This window comes from Acinonyx jubatus, chromosome C1 (assembly GCF_027475565.1).
Source record: "Acinonyx jubatus isolate Ajub_Pintada_27869175 chromosome C1, VMU_Ajub_asm_v1.0, whole genome shotgun sequence".
Lineage (NCBI taxonomy): Eukaryota > Metazoa > Chordata > Mammalia > Carnivora > Felidae > Acinonyx > Acinonyx jubatus.
Genome location: NC_069381.1, coordinates 49,586,972 through 49,610,042, shown reverse-complemented (window position 1 = coordinate 49,610,042; position 23,071 = coordinate 49,586,972). Strand labels below are relative to the sequence as shown.

The window sequence follows — 23,071 nt, the reverse complement described above, 5'->3', positions numbered from 1 at the left end:
AATAAATACATAAATATTGATGAAAGAGTATGTACTATCAGGGTGGACATGACATAAGCATCTTGAAAAGAAATCTCTAGACGACAAAATGCAAAACAAAACAACAGTAGCAACAACTTTGGTCTAATAGTCATAGATACCATAGATACAATGACCTATGAAGACTCTTTTTGACCGAATATGCTTTGAACCTGTACCTTTGCTTAGATCTCAAACTTTTAGACACTTACCCTAGAAACTTACAACTATCTCCCTCTAGACTCTATTTTTCATTTACATCTACAATCCGTGAGTGTCCATACTGAACTCGCCTTTACCACGTAGACACCTGCTATCCAAGCACACTTCAGAGCTAACCAGAGTCTACCCATGTCTTCCTCCTGGCCTTCCCAAACCCGAATACAATAGAAATTTCTATCATTCCCTTGAAAGGGCCACCATGTCGGTTTTGGGGAATTGTTTATTGGAGATCTAATACATGTTAAATCTAAAAAAAAAAGTTTTTAAAGAAGATCTAGAGTACTTTTAAAGAAAAATTTGTTATTATTATTATTTTTTTTGAAAATTTTCTAAGTAGATTAAGGGACTTTTAGTTTTGTTTCTGACACTACTTGGCTTATGAACATAGGCAACTTCTGGGCGCTTGGGTGGCTCAGTCAGTTAAGCATCTGACATCAGCTTAGGTCATGATCCTGCAGTTTGTGGGTTCAAGCCCCACATCGGGTTCTGTGCTAACAGCTCAGAGTCTGGAGCATGCTTTGTATTCTGTGTCTCCTTCTCTCTCTCCCCCTTCCCTGCTCATGCTCTCTCTCTCTCTCTCTCTCTCTCTCTCTCAAAAATAAATAAACATTAAAATTAAAAAAAATTTTTAATAAATATAGGCAACTTCTTTCTCTTCCAGTTCTCTCCTCTGCAAAATGAAGAGTTTGAACCCAATTGCTGAAGCTCACCTAGCTTTACATTCCAGTGGAATCTCGTCTCTGGAATTATACACAAATACTGAGTACAACTGGTCCCTAGTGAGAACACTGAAATCTAAAACATCTGAAACAAGGGAGCACATGCCCTTTGAAAGAAATTATTTTTCAAATGTTTCTGAGATATCAAGGTATAGAGTATTTCTGGACTCAGTCTCTAAGACACCCTGACTTTGGGAAGGCTGTAATATTTAGAGCTTTAAGACCTCTGAGTGTGTTTGTTCAAGCTCTGTATGATAGTGCCCCAGCCTTTGGATCCTGACCACCTTCTCTCTAACACGTGATATTTGTGCACTATTTGCCTAGGCTGCCATGATGGCTAAGGTGAGATGCGTTCAAACACCACACAACAGTGATGATTACTGGAAATATGAAGAGGGACTGTTGAGTGAGCAGAGTTGAAAAGAATCCTATTCCATGAAGGGAACGTGAGATTTAAAAAAAAAAATTTTTTTTTAACATTTATTCATCTTTGAGAGACAGAGAGAGACAGAGCATGAGTGGGGAAGGGTCAGAGAAAGAGGGAGACACAGAATTCAAAGCAGGCTCCAGGCTCTGAGCCATCAGCACAGAGCCTGACGCGGGGCTCGAACTCACAAACTGCGAGATCATGACCTGAGCCGAAGTCGGAGGCTCAACTGACTGAGCCACCCGGGTGCCCCAGGAATGTGAGCTTCTACATAATATGTAAGCAATCCTACAAAATGAGAGATGAGGAATAAGAAACATGGCAAAACACTGGAGAAAAAAGCAACCCCACAGAATGGACAAGCATGGAGGTTAATGGAAATAGGCAGGGAGTCCTCTAACAACCGGCTGGACATGCACTGGAATTACAAACTGCAGTCCTGCAAAGGAGAATTTCCCAAGTAAAATCTGCAGGGGTGCTCCAGCCTCTTGGAGGATTACCAAGGGATGGGGCCTGGGTGGTCTGCAAGTGGTCTGCCGACATGGGGGGAAAAAGAGGCAAAAAAACAAGCAAATAAACAACAACAAAAGCCATGATAAACACAAAAGTGTGGGCTGATTTGCGGCATCTCCCTCACCAAACTGTCAGGTTTACATCGGAGTTTAAGCCCCTATTTCTGGGAGATATGTTACTTTCAAAGTGTCCTCCTGAATGCCAAGTATCTTCCTGAATACACCCCAGAGGACTGAAGGGTTTATTCCTACTGTGGTAGCCTGCACACACACAGGGAGGAAGTGTGAGAAGAGTCAGTCCGGTGTCTGAAGTCAGGGGTTCACGTTTTGATCCCTGGTTGGGTACCAACCAGCTCTGTGTCAGCCTCCTGGCTTCTTTTACTGCAAGATGGAAACTGTATGGCATGTGTGGGTTTTACAGCTCAACCACCCTGGGCTTGAAATCACCACTCCCTTTCCTAATCTGGGGAAAATTACTGAACATTTCTGAGCCCACCTTTCTTTATCTATAAATTGGATAAAATAGCACAGAAGAAAGGATCTGAGACTAGAATTAACTCTAGTACATAGTGGGGCTCACTCACTTAAAAAGTATGTGTTGAGGGGCGCCTGGGTGGCTTGGTTGGTTAAGCATCCAACTTCGGCTCAGGTTATGATCTCACGGCCCGTGAGTTGGAGCCCTGCGTCGGGCTCTGTGCTGACAGCTCAGAGCCTGGAACCTGTTTCAGATTCTGTGTCTCCCTCTCTCTCTGCCCCTCCCCTGTTCATTCTCTGTCTCTCTCTGTCTCAAAAATAAATAAATGTTAAAAAAAAAAATTAAAAAAAAAAGTATGTGTTGAGAATCAGCTCTGTGCTAGATAGTGTATTAGACTGTGGGTTATTCATTCTTCTTAGCATTGTTTTTTGTTTTTTTTTTTTAGAATAAATTAGGATACGTGAGAAATAATCAGGATCATACAATGCAATGTGGCAACATGAGATAACTGGGAATCAAGAGTTGTACTGTTTTCAGCTGTTTTCATGGACCCGGAGTTTCATGGCATGGGCTAATAGTCACTTTCTAGGACCTGACCTTACCTGCGCTCTGCAAGTCCTAACTGCAGGAGTAAGTCACTTTGGCTGGTGAGAAAGTCTGGAATCAGAGCTCTTATGGTTTTTATTTGGGGGCAGGGGATACCTATCCTTCCCTCAGCCTCAGTCTATGTATTTAGAGTGGCCTTAACCCTACCCCCTGGCCCCACAGGTAGGCGTGCAACTCAGGCTATGCCAATAAGAAACCCCTTTATCTTTTAAACATAAGGACTGTTCCAAAAGTGACCCAAGCGAATGACCCAAACCGGGACAATCAGAGCCATAAGCATCCAGGAGTAGAACCTTTCCTAGATCTATTGTGAAAAGGCTGTTGTCTTTCCCTTGGGATTGTTAAATTGGTGAGAATTAAGCCTGGAGCTGCTCACATCATTAATGCCACAGTCCGAAGAGATTCAGCCTAAGAATGAAGTTCACACAGAAGACAGCAGAGCTGAGGGGAGAGAACAACATACAGATTTCTGAAGGTATCACCTGAGCTTCTGGATCCAGCTCTACCTGAAGCCAAAAACCCCTAGACTTTTTGGTTACAGGCACCACCAGTCCGTGATTTTCTTTCAGAGCAGTAGAGGGATGGTTAAGGAAGTTGGATGTGTTTCTCTCACTGACAAGAATATTTCACGTGAAAGAGTCTATATTAACATATCTTCAAAGCCATTCATTACAGGGTATGCAGTAATTCTGCAACTTTTCATGGTGTTCAGGAACTTGGATTTGGGAAGATCTGGAGATATCCCTCAGGGATGCCAAGGTCTTCTAAATTCATATTGCATGCCAATAGAAGGGACCCCCACAAATACTTTACATACCTGTGCTATATTATCGCTTTCTTGAATTCCCCTCTCATTAATCTCATCACACTAATAGTAATCTGTTTCATATCTGTCTGTTTTATTAGACTGCAGGCACAGGACTTGTCTGGTTTGCACACTGCTTGGTGGATGGGAAGTGCTCAATAATTATATGCTGAGTTGATTCCTATCAACAACAGACTCTTGCGAACAAAAACGGTGCTTAACTTTAGCAAGAGCCATGCGTGAATGAAGACATGCCAAAGTGAAGTCCCTACCATGGCTGAAGGGCTACCCATCCCGGGAGGGAGCTATTTATTGCCCCACTGGGGAGATTCCCCTATTCTCCCAGTGTGACGGGGTAACCAGGCTGGTGCACTTCCCTGGGACCACATCTCCTGGTCTGGGCACATGAGGCTCCTCCTGGAGAGGACCCATGAGAGCAGGTAGAAGACAACTGGGGAGGAGGAGTGGGGAATGAAGGAAGTAAGGACCCTCTCAAGAGAACCACATTCAAAGTGAGGATAAAAGACATCCCAGAGGTGGTGAACATTTTAGTGACATCTTTGTGACAGTACCCAGCACTTTCCATATGTCATTTCACTTCCTCCTCCTCCTCCTCATGCTTTAAAGTTCTGTACGGGTGGGAAAACAAAAGGCAGGCAGAAGACAGGTGACTAGTTCAAGCACACGCGGATCCCAAGTAGCCAGCCAGGATCCGAATTCTATTCTGGCCGACTCTACGGCCCATGCACTTTTCACTGCACTCCGCTGCTCCCACTTGAATTATTTTTTGGAGGTCAACCGGTTTATTTCCTTTCAGCAGTGTTTGTTCTCGGGTCCCTTATTATTGTATTGCAACCTGGCAACTCTGATGTTGCTCACGGGTGTTTTGCACATAAGAAAAAGGAAGCGTTTGATGGGGGGGAAAAGGCAACTGCCATTTAATATGAAGAAATGGCACATGTCAAATGTAAATTTACTGTGGAAATATACATTTTAAAAACCATTCTATACGCGTGATTAAGTACACTAATTTCAACACTACAAAGGGTGCAGCATGAAATAGGTGATCTCTGTGATACTGCAACCACATTAATAGGGCCGTACATTCCCATTTCAAATATCAGTGCTCACCCCCCTTTGCCTACATGGATGATAAGCTGATACTACATAAACATTGTTAAAGCCACAGTTCCATGCTACAGTAATTCACTTAACTTTAACATGATTTATGGTTCTGTCAATAGGGGAGGTTGAAAACCGTGCACGGAAGCTTCAATGTGAGCTTCATATTTAAAACAGCAATTGTGTGCATGTGTGCGTGGGTGTGTGTGTGACAGAAGAAAACATTCCACATAAAGAGGAGATTCGAGTCCAATATTGACTTTGTTACTCTACTCCGAAAAAAAGGAAAATAAAGGAGTCCAAAACATGGAATCAGCGTTACATTAAGCTACACCAAGAAGAAAGAACTGATAGGGATTCAGCTGATTACGTGATTTATAGTTCAAGCGATACCAGGAAGTCTTATCAATGAGAGGATTTCAAAGCAACCTTGCTCAGAACCACTGCCTTCACCATGTGTGCACACGTGGGTCTATGGTGGGGGTACGGGTGGGGGGAGGTAGAGAGGGAGGGAAAGACGGAGAGAGCGATGGAGACAGGTGGAGGGAAAGGGGCAAACAATCCCAAGGGAGGGCAGCTTCACGATGCGTTTAAATCTAGGCCCACGTGGTTAATCACCCTACTTTTCTCTCTGGCACTCCACCTGGGGGCCTTTTGCCTCTTTAAGAGATTAAGGAGTCAACTGGTCTTTCTCCTGTAACCTGTCCTCCTTGGGACCACATATTAGCAGGATTCCCCTACAGAAGAGCTCTCTTTAGAAGTTTGCTGCCGGGATGACAAATTAGCCCAGCAGGGTGTCCCACACATCTATCTCGGTACAAATTATTAGTGTAATAGAGCTTTTAGTTATGCATTTATCTAGTAATTATTGAATGGCGACACAGAACCAAGCTGAGCAGCCATGGCCTTTTATGAGGTTCACTCGGTGGGTGGCCTTACAGTTAATTTAGGATAGTTTTCCACTAAGCAGTTCACTTGCAGACAAATTAGCTAAACAGCCTTCTCCTTTTAAATATTTTCCATGTCATAGTGAAACTCTTTACAATACAATAAAGGTACAGTTTTAATTACACGCTTCCTGACTTTTGTTTAGTTGTAGTTTTAAAACATTTGCTGGCACTGTTTTTTCCTTCGGCTGGGCAGTAATAGCTGGTTGTAAGTATCTGGCTAATGAATTTAATAATTTCCTGAACTGGGACTTAAAGGGCCTTCGCTAAAAAGCTGCTTTTCCTCCTTACCTTCCAGATCCTTCAAATCCCACCGGCAGTGTTTCCCACTGGGCTGGACACCAGCACTTGAGCTTAACCTTGACCAGTGTTCACAAGCCCTCTTACTTGTCTTTCAGTGCACTTCAGAGGTAGTGTTCTTAGGCCCATGATGCCTCCATTTGAAAATCAGTTCTGGCAATTCCTATTGTACAGTGACAATGTAATGTCTTCTCAAATGGCATACTCCACTAATAAATAAACACCTTGCATCTGTTGGCAGATTATTTCAGCACCTTGTTAGCAACAGGTACTTAATTGCTTCTCGTTTCCCTGAGATGATTCAATTGCACTAAACCAGGAGAGGCAAATTAGATTCAGGTCCTTTGAAAGGAGCACCGTTCTACAACTAAGTTGAAAGCTTTCCTAAGAGGCAAAGAAGTTTGCAGACCACTTAGGTACTGGGGGGGGGGGGGGGGCGGGGAGGGGGCTATGCCAAGGGACAGGTCCCACGGTTATGGTGGTGATAAAGGGGGTATGTCTTCTTGTGGGTCCTTTACTTGAACAAAGAGAAACTGTAACCTTACAGCAGATAATCATTTTGAGCTCAGTATTCCTCTTAATGCTCATCAAGTAGAAGCTCTGCATGAAGACAAAGCAAATATATATTGAGCATTTATTCACTACGCAATGCATCTCCCTAAATGCTACCAAATACATGCTCTTGAATATTCTATTATTATTACACATGGGGGATGGAAAGGACTCCCTGTTATTCCCAAACTTTCTGTGTGCCTTCAATCAAATCCATGCAATCACTCATTTATTCAACAAATATTTGTTGAGTGTCTTCCTTACGCCAGGCACGAGGCTGAGGGACACAGATAGGAAGAATAAAGCCATAGTTCCTGCTCTAATGGGCCCTGCCATCTAGTGATAAGTGTTGCCTTCATATTTTACCTCTCCTTCCTTCCTCCTCTATTATTGTCTATGGATCTACACTCCTCCAACCTTTCCTGGTGACCTCAGCTTCCTGGAAGGTGATCTGAATTCTCATAATTCTCTCCAGTATGTTTTTCTTGGCCACACTGGGAGATATTGTTAACTGCAGACCCTCAGACATTTCATCACTGAGAGCAGGATCCCTGCTTGAATCATGAGGATCATGGACTTAGAGAGGTTTATAGAGCATATATGCTTCTGCCTACCTCTCCAAACCGAAACTGGCATGACTCTTTGAAAGCCGCACGATAAATCTTTGGTTTATATGGCTATTGTTTTAGCACATCTTATGTATATTTTCGGTACTAGGGCAATTTTTTAAATGTTTATTTATTTTGAGAGGGAGAGAAGGAGCAAGAGAGTGCACAAGTAGGGAAGAGGCAGAGGGAGAGGGGGACAGAGGATACCAAGAGGCTCTGCGCTGACAGCAGAGAGCCCGATGTGGGGCTCGAACCCACAAACCGTGAGGTCATGATCTGAGCCAAAGTCAGGCATTTAACCAACTGAGACACTCAGGCACCCCAGGACAATTTTACTTCTAAACTGCCTTCATTGTATATGTTTTTTGACTCCTAAAGAAGTGGGCAGTTTAGTCTCATGCTCACATCGTGTATGTCTTTAATTCCTCAGTACTTAGTTGTATAAAAGCATGACTTGTTTGCTGTTGCTTTGTTTGGTGTGTTTGCAATTAGAAGGTACCCTGCTGGAGAACGGGGGGCTAAGTCTTATGCCTCTTTGGACTCTCACAGTGCCAAATGCCACAGAGGTCTCTGTCAGGATGCCCTTGTCCCCGACAACACCTGTGCTTCCCTTGTCACAGTAATACAACTGCTAGCTTTCTTGTCCCGTCATCCACAGAGAGGTCAGCACTCTCCAGCCAGAGTCCAAGCTGCTCGTGTTCACTCTATTCAGCAACTGGTAGAGCCCCTTGTACACACTGTTAAGTGCTTGATAAATATTTGTGGAAAAAAATTAATGGGTCCCCAGACAGTAATGGGAGTCTGCAAGTCGATTTTAATACTGAAAAAGTCACACTGTAGAGCTAGTCAGGGAATACGGTGGAGTGAAACAGGGCGAGACGCTTGAGAGGGCTACTTGTAAATGTTTCTCCAGATGAGGACAATGTCTGAAGTATCTCTTTTGCGTCTATGCTGCAAGATGGCACAGTTGAGGAGGATTTCATGCAGTCCTCGCGTTTTCATAGGAATTAGCACATCTTCAGGCATGAGCTGAAGAGGTATGCCTGAGTGACTCAGCTTACCTCAAGTGCTCAAGTTGAGATACCCTAAGACACCTCTAATGAAATCAGATATGGTCTCTAGATTTTGAACTTCTTCAACTTGACCACTCCTTTTTTTTTTTTAAACAGTAAATGTATGCTTGGCAAAAAAAAAAAAAAAAAAAAAAAAATCTAATACAGTTGCTTGTTACTGTTAAAACAACAAAAAAAAGTCACACTGACCTCAAAAATTGTTTTTTGAAGTGATTTGCATCTAACAGAAATCCTACATTACCAGTAGCAAGGATTTGTGGGCTAATAAAAAAAGGTCACATGATATGTTTATGGCTGTTATTAAAAAACTCAGTGTGATAACATGGGTTATGCCATGCTTATCGAAAGATCTAAATGGCTATGTTATGTCTTACTAATAAAAAATGTGAAAACAAATTAATTGTTTAAATAAATGCAGTTTATTTCTCCCAGTGGGTAGAAAAAGGCAGCACCTACAGATATAGTGGTAAAGGCACTGAGTTGGAGACTTGATTTCTATTCTTGGCTGAGATCTCTCTCATCTGCAAGAATAATGTGGAATAGTTACTAACTGCTAACCAGCAGAGTTCTCGGCTACTTAGCTACTTATAAAGCCCCCTTTTATACAGAGTGGCAATATGTTCAGCTTAAAATAAATATATATATATATATTTTTATTTTTTTCCCAGCCTCCCTTGCAGCTAGAGGTGATCTTGTGGAATACATAGTTCTGGCCATGAGGTCACAGCATGAGGATGGACACAACTGACTACAGCAAGGCTAAAAGAAGAAATCTCAATCCTTGGACTCAAACGGTCCTGAGTCACATACTTGTTTTTATATGAGAAAAAAATATGACCTGTTTGGTGAGATTTTCTGTTACTTGCAGTCAAACGCATTCTTAGCTGATACAGGAAATGAATCAGACCAGATTTCCAGGGCACTCTTCTGAAAGTCTGTGGTTCTAGGGGAAGCTCCGTAAGTGCTTACTCGCTAATTACTTTCAACCTCTGCCTTGAGATGTGGACAGTGCCTGCCCCTCCCCATTTCTAAATTCCCTAGAGCACAGGGCTGTTTTACTTAGTGTAAAGCATTCAATTAAACGAAATACTTAAATTAAGTATCGTTCATTAGCTTGTTTTTGAAAATAGCAAAGATTTTAGGCAGACACCTAAAGACAAACTTTCAAGGAACTCTAAAATATTACTGCTCCAAATTTAAAGGACAAATTTACAACTGTTTAAAAAGCAAAGGGAAGACTTGTTTAAAAAGCAAAGGTTTTTTTTCGATTATCATAAATCAAACTGTCGTGATTAAATACTTTGTTATGGCTGAAATTTTGAGTGCTGGCAAAAGAAAGTTTTTGAAAGCCCAATCATTCAGCTTAAAGTACACAATAATTGTAATAATATACAATGACACGTAGATGCTTTTATGGAAACTTAATGTCTTCTCCACTCCCCAGGGTATTCCAAAATGCTTTAACCCCTTTACCTAATTTTAACTACATAGGTGGCCAAGTATTCTTCCCATGATACAGATGGCCAAACTGAGACCACAAGGTTAAATGATTTATCAAAGCCACAAAGAAAGCCAATATTAGAGAGGGGATTTGTTTAAAAAAACAAACACACACATATTTCTACCTTCATGATGTACATAGGGAAGTGATTAGACTAGCATAAAATACGAAAAACCATAGTTTCCATGTCAAAGTTTTACTCATATAATCTTATAAAGGTTTTCTTCCCCATTGTGGACATTCCTTATATACATATTTTTAATTTTTTTAAACATTTATTTATTATTGATAGAGAGACACAGAGCATGAGCAGGGGAGGGACTGAGAGATGGGGAGACACAGAATCTGAAGCAGGCTCCAGGCTCTGAGCTGTTAGCACAGAGCCCGACGCGGGGCTCGAACTAACAAACCTCGAGATCATGACCTGAGATGAAGTCGGATGCTTAACCGACGGAGCCACCCAGGCGCCCCCGTGGACATTCCTTATAAAGAAGCCCTGCATAAACTATTAGCCATTTATCACCCTTAGTTCTTGTGAAGCAATGGGATCTTGTCAGTGTGGGGGAGGGGATGATGTCTTTTGTGTACATTTATGTGCAATCTGATACTTTTTATTTATTCAACCAATATTTGAGCATAATATCCATTGCATGAGACACAATGAAGGCAATAAAAAGTGTAAGTTCTAGATCCTCCCTTTCAAAGGTTTCATTCTACGAGAACGACAAGGCATGTACATTAATAACAAAGCAAGGCACCAGTGGAGGAAATCTGTAGACATGAAAGGCTATGGGACTTCACAGAGCGTGAGGGGATGGCAGCCTGTGTGGAGCTAAGGGTTTTCATGTAAAAATTGTACTTGCACCGGTCTTGGGATGGGCAAAATGTTGATAGGTGAAAGCAAGAGGGACGACACGAAAATTTTCAAAGCTTGGGTGAAAATGGGTGATTGAACTGTTTGTATGACTTGAGTACACGCTCTATTTCCAGGTTCTGGGCAAACAACTGCAAACACATGATTTCATTTGCTCCCGAGACAACATGATTCTCTTGAGGCAGAGATTACGATCTCCAATTTATAGAGGAGGAACCTATGACTCAGAGAAGTAAAGCACTGTACCAGGTTGACACGGTTGGTAAAAGTGGTGGAGACAGGATTCAGACACTGGTCCGTTTGACCCCCACACCTTTATGCTTACCCACTATACAATGCTGCCTCCCTCACGGCCCTATTTTTCTGCACTTGCTTTGAATTTTCAAAGAGAGGTTTCCTTTGTAACAACTGGCCACCAAATTTCCAAATGTGGCTTATATCTGTAGTCAAAAATAGGGCCACTGTTTTTTAAGCACGGTGACCTTGCTTTGCTGTTGCTCTGTTAAAATATCACCTCTGGCCTGAGCACTGAGATATGTCACACAGTTATTGTTTATGAACTGGGGTTTGTCTAGTCAAGATATTTTAAGACATTTTTAAAGAAGGCAGCAGAATCCTTGCAATCTGAGTCCTACCCAGAGGTGAATACACCATGTGATTCTGAGCAAGGGTGCAGTAAACAACCCCACCCCCTTCCCCCATCCCTGTGCTCTAGGACCCTTTCTCTTCCTCCAGGCCCTTTGAAGTTCTACTGTCTGTCTGGATTCTCTATAATGATTTACTGATTTGGGTTATGGCAACTCTTTACAATAAAAGGAACATGTGAGGTTGAAGTCTCCTTTATGTACACGTCACATTTATTCCACGCTGGCTCGTTCGGTCAGACTCTCTCTTTCAGTTTGGCCTCATCTTCCTAAAATATCAACTTTTAATCCTGTGATCCCATTCCAAGCATTAGCTTTCCAACTGGTTCAGAGAAGAATAAAGGACAATATGGCACCTGCAGCAAATATTTCTCAGAGAGCCAGATGCTCAATGCCAACCCTAAAAAATATCTTAGCCCCAAAATGTCTCGTGTTACCCCATCTCCACTCAGATTCTTGCCACAACAACACCACTAAAGAGTTCCATCTACGTTATTCCAATTCCCTTTACCAGACCACTAAGGGGGGGGCAGGGTGCAATAAGAATGGGTACCTGAGTAGATTTTCCAGAAAGGAGAACCGAGGATACTGGGAACCATCTTGAATTCTGGTGAAAACAAAGAATCTTTGGTATTTCATAATTCTTAAACTAGGTGTCTCTTTTCCTCATAAACACTGTTCACGCTATGAATATAAGATCAAAGCTCATTGTTCTGAAGGCTAGGGAGGTCCACTCTGGTTCAACCCAGCATGGGCTGTTTCAGCAAATATGTTTAAGTATGTAGCATGAAGAAGCTCCCAATCTTGGCACTCACAGGTAAACAGTAGAATTGTTTTAATAATTGTAGAACTACAGCTTTAAGGCAAGACACATAGAAGGCACTCAATATTTACTGGATAAATGGTAATATATGCACATCGCTTTATGCTCCTCAAAGAGTCTCTACAAATACTGTCTTATCGTGTTTCTACATAAGCATAGGCGGCTGGGAGGAAAAGTTCTTTCAACAATAGTATTGGCCCATTTTACTGGTGAGGACATTAAAAAATCCACAAGATAAGTGGAAAGGCAAAGAGGCACCTTACCCAGCTATCCTGATTGCTGCCATATTATTCTTCCCAACCCTTATTACTTTGCTACACCATGAATCTTTCCTCTGCTTGGAATGCCTTCCATTCACATAAGCAACTTTTTAAGATTTGACTTCAGTGCTATCTATATTTTGAAATCTCTTTATTAGGTAAAAAGCGGTAATAGCACGTTCCACATTATCTTCTGAATGCTTATTTCCTTGTATCTCTCTCTGCCCTAAACTGTATGCTTTATGAGGACAGGAACCACTGAACTCCCATGACAGGCACTCAGGGAACTGTTGTTGAATGAATGAATGAAACTCCATAGTCCCCTCCTCTGAGTTCCTGCAGAAATTTCTACTTTTAACATTCATTTAGCATTTAGAATGACCATAAAAAAGATAAGAAACATCACATGCCTTATCTCCATGAGACCAAAAATCTTCTGACTAAAAGGACTTCATATCTTTTATTTTCCACCACAGTTGAGATGCTTAATGACTATGAGGATAATATCATAATACTACCCGCATTTAAACAGACTCATTTTGGGACTGTATAATCCAACTCAGATGCAAGGTTTTCAAGTCAGAAAAAAATACGTATGTTGCCTTTCTAATTATAACACACACGCACACACACACACACACACACACGCGCGCGCGCATGCACATCACACAATTGAAAATAATAAGAAATCTTGAGAAAATTCTATCAAGATCACATGTTTAAAGATGGAGCATGTACGTTTTCATAATTGTAAATATAGTAATTGCTTTACAAAATAGTCCAAATACTTGTTTTCTTCAATGTGATTTCTGCACGTGTGCGCTGGCCGGCCCTCTCAACTTCCATACTTCCCTGAGATGCACCCAGAGTATTCATAAAGGGATTCAGATTTGTGGGTCTCACTTTGAGATTAATGCAAGAAATATCAGTTTCCCCAGGTGTATGTTAAGGTAGACAAGAGATTGTAACTTTCTAGGCTGTTTTATAACACCAGCTGGTAGATCACAGACCTACCTAAATGATGATCTGATGGAAGAAAGTAAACGTGGTTACAGTTATTCATACTCCTACTGTGGGGAGTTTCATAAACAAACTAATAAATATTTTCATCTTGCAATAAGATCGAGTTAAGTGATTTGCTGACATTCTCTTGAGGTTTAAAGCTTGTCTTTAATGCGAAATACAAATCATATTTCTTGTGGACACATTTTAATAATAAACTTAAAAGCACACGGGACAAAAATAATGAAAACATTGCAATGAAAACCAGACAAACTATCTACCACTTCAAAAGGAGTGAGTGAAGACTGCTCGTCAACACCATGATGCAAACAATCTCAATGCAAAATGCCACATATTGAAATCAGGTTTTAAGGAGAGGGAATCAGCAGGGATGAGAGAATGAAAAACAGCTTATTACATGCAAACAGGTAACTAACTACAGGAAAATACACTCACCTAACCCACCCCCCCCACACACACACCCACACACACACTTCTTTTGTACAACCTGTAGGACAGATTTGATTTTGGTTCGGTTCCAATTACCTCCCACCTCTCTGCAATATCCCTCCGGTAATGAGAGGTTTTGGTCCCTTTTTGGCCTTAGGTACGGATCAAGGCTTTGATGCCAAAGCTGTTCCCAAGGATGAGAAATTGGAACACTCACTGCCCTCAGGAGCATTCTGGGAGAGGCCTTCTTGTCTCTCACTTTGCTACCCTTGCTCCCGAGGCCATGATCTAAGCGCGACCAAGGGAGCCCGTGGAGCAGCTCACCTCTGGGTCCTGTAATGACAGGTCGGTGATGCTGTGTGAATGCCGTTCCCAGGGAGGAGGTCTGCGAAGGGGAGGGGCTGCTGAAACCAGACTTCTCCGACTTCTTCAGTGTGGTTGGAGATGGCATTCCTGGCAAGAAGGATGGAGTGATAAGCACACTTTAATTCATGGCACGACAGCTTGTACAACCTAAAAGATAAAACTGAAAGAATTAAAAAAAGAAATCCTCCTGTGAGCGCAAAATTTGTTCTGAATTGCTTTGAATTTGTCATGGGAACAAAACAGGTGACAAAATGGTTCCCTGATAAATCCGACTATAACTGATTTCAACTTATTTTACTAAATCGCAGTCCATTTTGGCATTATTGATCTTTCTAATTACAGAGGGCCACTTTCCAGTGTTGCTTGAGAGTTTTTATATGCCTGTGGCTCCTGGGACCCTTGAGGAAGAAGGTTCTCGAAGGCACATAAGACCTCATCTGCAGTCACTTCATCTTGCCAGGTACCTTCCTTAAGCACCAAGGCCCTTTCTCCACATTTTAAATAATTCAGCTATTTTAACACTAAAAAAAAAAAAACCTCAACAATGGCAACTCAGTTAGTTGTTCATCTGATGAATCATTTATAGTAGAAAAAAGAAAGAAAAGATATAAGTAAAAACGCCTTAAATGCCTCCTAACAATTGAAACTGGTTAAATAAGTATGATAGAACCCAAGGAAATAATACTGTAAAAGAATGGCATGGAAAGATAATTAATGACATGGAATAAAGACATGGAAAGCAATAAAATAGGATGTTCTGCTATGATGCCATTTAAAAATATATTTCTATGTACAGAGAAAGAGCTGGAAGGAAATACACATAAACTCTAACAGTAGTTCTCTCTGTGTGTTGTATCTGGGTGATTTTCATTGCCTCTTTTTGCTTACTTGTTTTTTCTATGATGAATGTATATTACACTTTTATGTTAAGAAAATACAATAAAAACTTGTTTTTAAAAATAGTAGTTTTACTATAGTTTCTGAGGTTTTCATAACATTTCCAGCATAGAAAATGCTTCGGGAAGAAAATAATGGGAAAATAGTCTCTTGTAATTACTGAGTTTGTAATGTTCTCGGCAACCATGCTGACATACACAACTGGAGGCATCTATCAGTTTGGTAGGGTGCCAATTAAAACAATGAAAACTTGGATATAAAAATAAAGGAAATGACTTCTCGTCTCCACATCACAGGACAAATTTGGGCTCTCTTAAATTTGCAGCTCAAAACTGGTCTGTACTCATGTCAAAATAATCAGATCTCCTTTACTTACGTATGTCTATATGTGTTGTATTCTATGACCAGAGAATTATTGGGTGAGCTGGAAAAATAGGATATAAAAGTAATAATGATATTAGCATGTACCTGTTATTGAGTAATTACTGACTACAATGCACTGTGCCAAGCACTTTGTAGGTATAGATCTGTTCCAAAACTTAGTTCGGCCTGTATATAAATGTGTCCTTGTTATTTCCGATCACAGATTTCCTTAATACGGTTCTACCACACAAGCTCCGAGTGTGACTACAGATTCTATAAGGATGGAGACCATGTCTGTTTTGCCCCTTCCTTTTTCAGGATATTCAACAGAGGGTCTAGGACACAGCAAGTGGCCTGAAAAGATATTTACACTACTTGTAACGGTTGCAGCTTTATCTGTGGCTTTACTCATTGATGTGTGGGGGCCTAGTAAAACTAGGGAGTGTGACCCCAAGAAAGAAAGAAATTGCAAGTTGGTGAGCGTATTTGTGTGGTGCAATGGAAAGACAATATGAAGTGGTGTGTGATTTCACACCAACTTGTGTGTGAAACAAGTTCACCAATCTAGAACTTCACACCACCAATCTAGATCCCATCCATTCCAGATCAGTATCTATGTGATTTGAATGGAAAAGTGGGTCACGAAGCAACTTTAGTTATGTTTCTTTGCTCTTTGAATCAGTAACCAAAATCACACCATACCAATATCTTAACATCATTATGATGGGTTGAGGTTTTGGATCAACATTCATGCCAAGTAACCTAGCCTAAGGTATAATCACATAATTACATTAGAAAGGAGATTTCAAATTAAAAAATTAAAGGGAAGAAATACAAAGTTACCCAAATGTCAACAAACTTCTCAATTCATTTAAGCCTCTCCTGTGCAAAACACATTTTTAGGCTGTCAACCAGTCCACTGATTTAAAATCAGTCACATGCCTGAATTATGTGTCACGAAACAGAAAGAGAACAGAAAATGAAAATGTCAAAACTTTTAAGACGGCAGGATTTTTTTCAGACAATGGAATCACTGATGAAATGCAGTATCTGAACTAACCTTACATAAGAAAGCAAATGGTTGGACTCAAGGAAAAGTTATCATTTCTTTGAAAAGCTCACATGTCCCATCCCATGCCATTCTAAATACTGCAGAAATATTGACTAAAATCCACCATGTACATTTAGTCTTTTAAAAAGGGGAATGAATATAGGTAAAATTTAGAGAATAACAAGCATAAAGAATGATTAAGTTGGTAAATGGACTCAAAAACAGCAAAATTGGAATCTTTTTTGAAAGAGTTAAAGAGAAAAGAAATACTGTCTGCACGCAAGAAGAAGCCAAACTATGTATAATCTTCTAAATTTATCGCAGTCAAGTAATATGATCCCTGAGGCTGTCATGAATCTCAAAATTACTTTGTGTTTTCAATTTTTAAAGACTTGTATCGAGCACATTTCCTTATTATATACTTTAATATTTTCTCCATATGCATAATGTATGTTTTGGTTAATTTGCTTCGTATACTCAATTGACAGGATAAAATTTCAAAATGGTAGTAAACTACTTTATGTTAAAAGTGAGAGAACATTAATCCTGACTTATATTTTCAAAATCAAGTTTAGTTTCTGCCCCATAGATTAAAAATAAGCTTCTTGTTAGAATTTCTTTTACCAATTAGCTATGCACAATTGTTATGTAATTACTGTAAGGATTAATGACTGACTGGCTTTTTCTTAATAAATCAAAACTTTAATTTCAATGTATTTTTTAGAAGTATCAGATTTTTTTCAGAATGCAAGCTGGTGCAGCCACTCTGGAAAAGAGTATGGAGGTTCCTCAAAAAACTAAAATTAGAACTACCCTATGACTTAGCAATTGTACTACTAGGCATTTATCCAAGGGATACAGGTGTGCTGTTTTGAAAGGACACATGCACCCCCATTTTTATAGCAGCACTATCAACAATAGCCAAAGTATGGAAAGAGCCCAAATGTCCATCGATGGATGAATGGATAAAGAAGATGTGGTATATATATATATATATATATACACACACACACACATACACACATATATATACACACACACAGACACACAATGGAGTATTACACAGCAATCAAAAAGAATGAAATCTTGCCATTTGCAACTACGTGGATGGAACTGAAGGGTATGATGCTAAGTGAAATTAGGCAGAGAAAGACAAATATTGTATGACTTTACTCATATGAGGACTTTAAGAGACAAAACAGATAAACATAAGGGAAGGGAAACAAACATAATACAAAAACAGGGAGGGGAATAAAACAGAAGAGACTCATAAATATGGAGAACAAACTGAGGGTTACTGGAAGGGGGGTGGGAGGGGGATGGGCTAAATGGGTAAGGGGCACTAAGGAATCTAATCCTGAAATCATTATTGCACTCTATGCTAACTAATTTGGATGCAAATTTTAAAAAAATAATAAATTTTAAAAAATAATTTAAAAAATCTAAAAAAAAAGAAGTATCAGATTTTTTTTGTTTCATATTAAATATAATTTATTGTCAAATTGGTTTCCATACAACACCCAGTGCTCATCCCAACAAGTGCCCTCCTCAATGTCCATCATTCACTTACCCCTGTCCCTCACCCCCCATCAACCCTCAGTTTGTTCTCAGTATTTAAGAGTCTCTTATGGTTTGTCTCCCTCACTCTCAGATTTTTTAAAAAGGATTATAAAATAATACTGCCCCTTTCCTGGAACAAACAAAATATTATTTCAAAGTTCTTTTCAATATGTAAAATAAAGAAGTTTATAGAACAAGAAGCAGAAATTGAGCAGAATGGTGTGTTTAAATGGAACATTTTCTCCTATTGATTGCCATAAAAACCCCAATGGTGGTAAAGAAAATAGAAGATGGATTTCAAGAAGCATTTTGGCTTGTCATTGGTTCACTACTCATCAGACTTTCCAGATTTCTCTCACTTTGCCATTTTCCTCAGCTACCTGAGTCATTTCAGTGTCCAGAGGACACAGGCAAACATGAAATTCTAGTCATTCAGTGACTCTGATCCTTGAAAGCAGTGAGAAGCCCAACAAGAAAACTTTGAAAGTACAGGCCAAAAACAGTACCTGAAAAGATTCCATTACAGTCATCATTAATATTTGTGGTGGTCAGAATTCTAAGATGGCCCCATGGCTCTTGGCCCCTGGGGTACATACTAATGTAATCTCCAGTTGAATGTGGGCAGTACCTGTGAATATGATGGATGCTATTCTTGTGATCAGGTTGTTGTATTGCAAAGGTGAAGGGACTTTTGCAGATGTAATTACGGTCCCTAATCAGGTGACTTTGAATTAAGTAAAGGATTATTATTCTGGGTGGGCCTGACCTAATCAGGTAAACCCTGTAACAGAGGGACTAGAATAGAGGTCAGAGAGGTTCTCCTGCTGGCTTTGAAGAAGTAAGCTGCCACCAGGGGAAAGAGCCTGTGAGGGGGCCACATGGCAAGGAACTGCAGGGACCTCTAGATGCTAAGCAAGGCCCCTGGCTGATAGCCAGCACTAAGAAAGGTGGAATCTTAGTCGTAAAGCTGTAAGGAACTAAATTCTCCCAATAATCATGAGAGTTTGCAAGAGAACTCAGAGCTCCAGAAAGGAATGTAGTCTGGATGAAATGTTGATTGCAGCCATGTGAGACCTTGAGATGAGGGACAACCTAAGCTGTGTCCAGACTCTTGACCCATGGAAGCTGTCAGGTAATAAATGTGTTTTTTTTAACTGTATTTGTGGTAATTTGTTATACAGCAATAGCAAACTAAGATGATATTCAAATATGAGACTATGGTCCATGCTAGAAATGTGTGCATTAAAGATGCTGACTATGCACTAATTACTCTCTAGAATTCCAGAAGCTTCCATGATTTTTAGCAAATGCATCCTAGGTAGTGTGGTTTTCCACTAGTCTACACTCACCCAGAGAAAACAGTTAAGACATCTCTGCATGTAGCAAAGAGGCAAATAAGTGGTTATTTCCAAAGGCATAAACACTTTGGAAAATTTCTATTTCCCTCTGATTCTTAAAAAAACATACTAATAACAAAAGCAGATCAAATGACATGAAAATCAACTCAAAAATAATTCTTGGGGTCTCTTATAAAAAATCAAGGTTTTTTGGGGGTAAGTTTTTCTATAACTTGATGTTACAAAAAGTAAAAATAAGACACAGGGAAAAAAACACATAATTAATTTCAACTCCCTCTCTCTCCCAAATTATGAGATTTACTAAACACTTTGACCAAGAACTTTATAGGGAAAATTATGAAGCAAGTCCTACAGGAATGAGAAGGAAGCATAATGCTGTTCTTTGCTTAAGGAAGCTTCTTAAAGGGGATTTTTAGTCATCAATGTAGATACAATAATAATGGGAAGCAGGGGGAGAAGGGAGAGATCACACAACAGACTAGAACTATTCCAGAAACAATGGAACAACATTCTGGATTTGTTGGAGGACTTATCAAAAATTCATTGTCCTGTGAAAATTATCCCTGGTAATGCTGCTCAGGACAGCCGGACCTTATCTCATCTGTTGTAGGAGTTGGGGGTGCTGTAATTCAAGTTGTCAGAGAAGATTTAACTGGCATGTATTTCTTTCTTCAAACTATCAAAGTCAAGAACAGAAAATATTCAGTAATGTTCATTTATAGTCGCAATCTGTTTGGGAAGAATGCTGGAAACAAGTAGACTCTGCACTTTTGTTTTAAAATCCAATATTTAAGCAGGTTAGAGAGGACTACAAAATGTTGCAAGTTTGGCTGTTCACGTTTGACTTTCGATATTCTCCAGATCATTGCCTTCATCTAATTCCCAATGACCTATCTTTACTACTGCTTTAGCAGAGCAATTACTATACCAGACCTAAAGTCTACTGGAAGCCTCATCCATCTAGTGGCCTCAAGAGGGCTGGGAGGCAGCTAAGGAGATGGTCATCAAACCTCTTATATTTATCATTTCCCCAAAACAGTAAATAATAAATAGTAAAATAAATAGTAAAAAAATTTTTTTTAATTAAAAAATTTTTAATGTTTATATAGTTTTGAAAGAGAGAGACAGAATGTGAGTAGGGAGGGACAGAGAGAGGGAGGGAAGCACAGAATCCGAAACATGCTCTAGGCTCTGAGCTATCAGCACAGAGCCCGACACAGGGCTCAAACTCATGAACTGGGAGATCATGACCTGAGCCAAAGTCAGAAGCTTAACCGAATGAGCCACACACATGCCCTTATTATCAGTAATTCTAAAATAGAATCTCCAAGAAATAAATATCACAGTCTTAGAAGAACATAATGATCCAAAGATGTTAAATTGTAAAAGAGTAAATATATACATTTAATATTTACAATAGGTCTCTTGCCTATTCAACAAGTTGCTTCCTTTATAAAGCCTCCTACAAACATAAGAAAGACCAAAATTCTTTTTTTGAGACTGATACCTTCCAAACCTTCTCTATGTTATAATGTAGTAAATACTACCTAAACCAGAGGTAGAGTCTAACACACACAATTGTCTAGAATTCAGTAAGTCTTGACAACAAGGGAGGCCCCTAAACTACTAAAGTCAGGATCAAAATAGGCAACTTAGCAGAGTCATTTAACTCCTAGGAAAGCAAAGTTTTATGGAAACCATTTCAAGGAGAAGGTTACGATGGAGTCAATCAAATGCTATTGAGAGATCACATGTAATGAGAATAAATGAGCTCCAGGGGAGTAAGGCCCACGGAACACAGGTTAGAATGGTTTACAAAATCAGGAATGATGAAGCAGGGGAAATGGGCATAGTCAACTCTTTGTGAAATCAGTCTTTGGAGGGAAGCAGAAACTAGAGTATTAGCTCTAAGGAGATGCAGGGAAGCAAGACACAGCTTCTTGAAGATGGGAGGCAGTGAAGCATGCTTGCCTACCAGTAGGAACAGTCCAGGAGACAGACAGAAAGCAAAGACTCAGAAAGAGGACAGCTGAGGGAAGGAAGTCCCAAAGAAGCGAGAAGCCACAGTCACTACTCCAAGCCGGGATCTGAACCCAGCAGGAGAGAGCTCTTTCCGCTTCCGGTGCCCTGCTCCACCAAGGCGCCTCCTCCTGAAATAAGTTCTGATCATTTATCTATCTTCCTAATTCAGACTAATCACGAGCTCGTTTAAAACAGAGCTCATTAAGGATACTTACATATTGTTCTACAGCCTAAATGGCATGCTAACTGCTACTGTGGCTGTTTTCTTCACCGCCGGCCATTCAGATTCCCCTGCACCTCCTGGTGGAAGTGTGGGCAATGTACCCATTTCCCAGTCACGTCTGTCGGACTGAAGGCATCAGTGTCATTTCTCAGGCTCAGGATGAAAGTTGAATAGTATCCATACCATATTTTACAAGTCATCTACCACCAGCAAATTTATGCTTGGCTTCACCTCTTCCAGCTGGAGAGAGCACAGCACTCCGTAAGCAGCTGCTACACAGGCAAGAACAGGACCTTTCTAGGACCATCTCATCTGTACCTTGTGATGAGATGATCGTCAACCGTGATGCTAAATGAAGGCTGTAATTGCACAGATTAATCCCACAGTTAAAGGGCCATTCTGTTCCTCTGGGTAGAAACACATGCTGTGTGCTACGGGGAGTAGTTCAAGATCCTGCACTTGTCTTAGATTTGTGTCTTAATGATAAAATCCATTATGGTTCATTCCAATGTAATTTATTATGATTAACACACTCAACAATAAAAAAGGTAAAACATTCAGACTATTTTGACTTTTACCCTTTTTCAGTGAATAGAAACGTTTTAAAATCATTTTTATGATGGGGAGAATAAAATGGGAGTTAATACAGCTTCTGAGGTTCATCCTTCTTACTCTATACGCAACCATTTCAGATGAGCAGAAAGGACCCCCCAAAGAATTACCACATCATAAAGAAGTTCAGGTAATTTAAAAGGCTTGCATACAAGTGATTTCTTCAATTTTTTAAAATGGGAGAATGGAGTAAAAATTATATGGATTATTCAGGAGAAAAGAAATGATGAGTTCTCTAATGTATTCCAAATGTTCATTTGTGAGTGAAAATTTACAACCCGAGAGAGTAAAGAATAGACACAAGGAAAATGTCATGTAAAGATCTGGTTCCTGGGCCAACAATAAAGTTCCCTGATTTTTTAGGGGATTTCCTCTCCTTTCAGGATAAGTACAGACACCCCAGTGTCAGGACTGAAGTTTAAAAAATTGTACTTCATGCTCCTAATATTTACAAGTTGGAGACTCCCTATCCATTCTCTCTTGCCTCTATCCCATCCTCCATGTGTTTAGGGAAGGATTGATTTTGGCTCAACACAGCTATCACACATATTCACAGAGGACTGAGAATAAACAAGAAATTACTGAGAAAACCAAGTAATTTCCTTTGCATGAAAAATAAATATAGTATAGCATAGCATAATGTTTTATTCATCCTGCCTAGATACCCAGCTGAAAAGTA

General features: G+C 40.1%; 1 protein-coding gene across 8 annotated transcripts in view; it reads right to left on the bottom strand.

Annotated features, from left to right (window-relative positions):
- Nucleotides 1-23,071, bottom strand: part of NFIA (nuclear factor I A) — a 368,084-nt gene that overhangs the window by 60,916 nt on the left and 284,097 nt on the right. For 6 of the 8 annotated variants that reach the window (XM_027059035.2, XM_053214155.1, XM_027059034.2 and 3 more), the window contains 2 exons: nt 14,265-14,393; nt 11,959-12,012 (listed from right to left, as the gene is read on the bottom strand). In XM_027059035.2, coding sequence (XP_026914836.1) covers nt 11,959-12,012; nt 14,265-14,393 — 183 coding nt within the window. The remainder of the gene's footprint in view (nt 1-11,958; nt 12,013-14,264; nt 14,394-23,071) is intronic. The other 2 variants (XM_027059038.2, XM_027059037.2) reach the window with 1 other exon arrangement.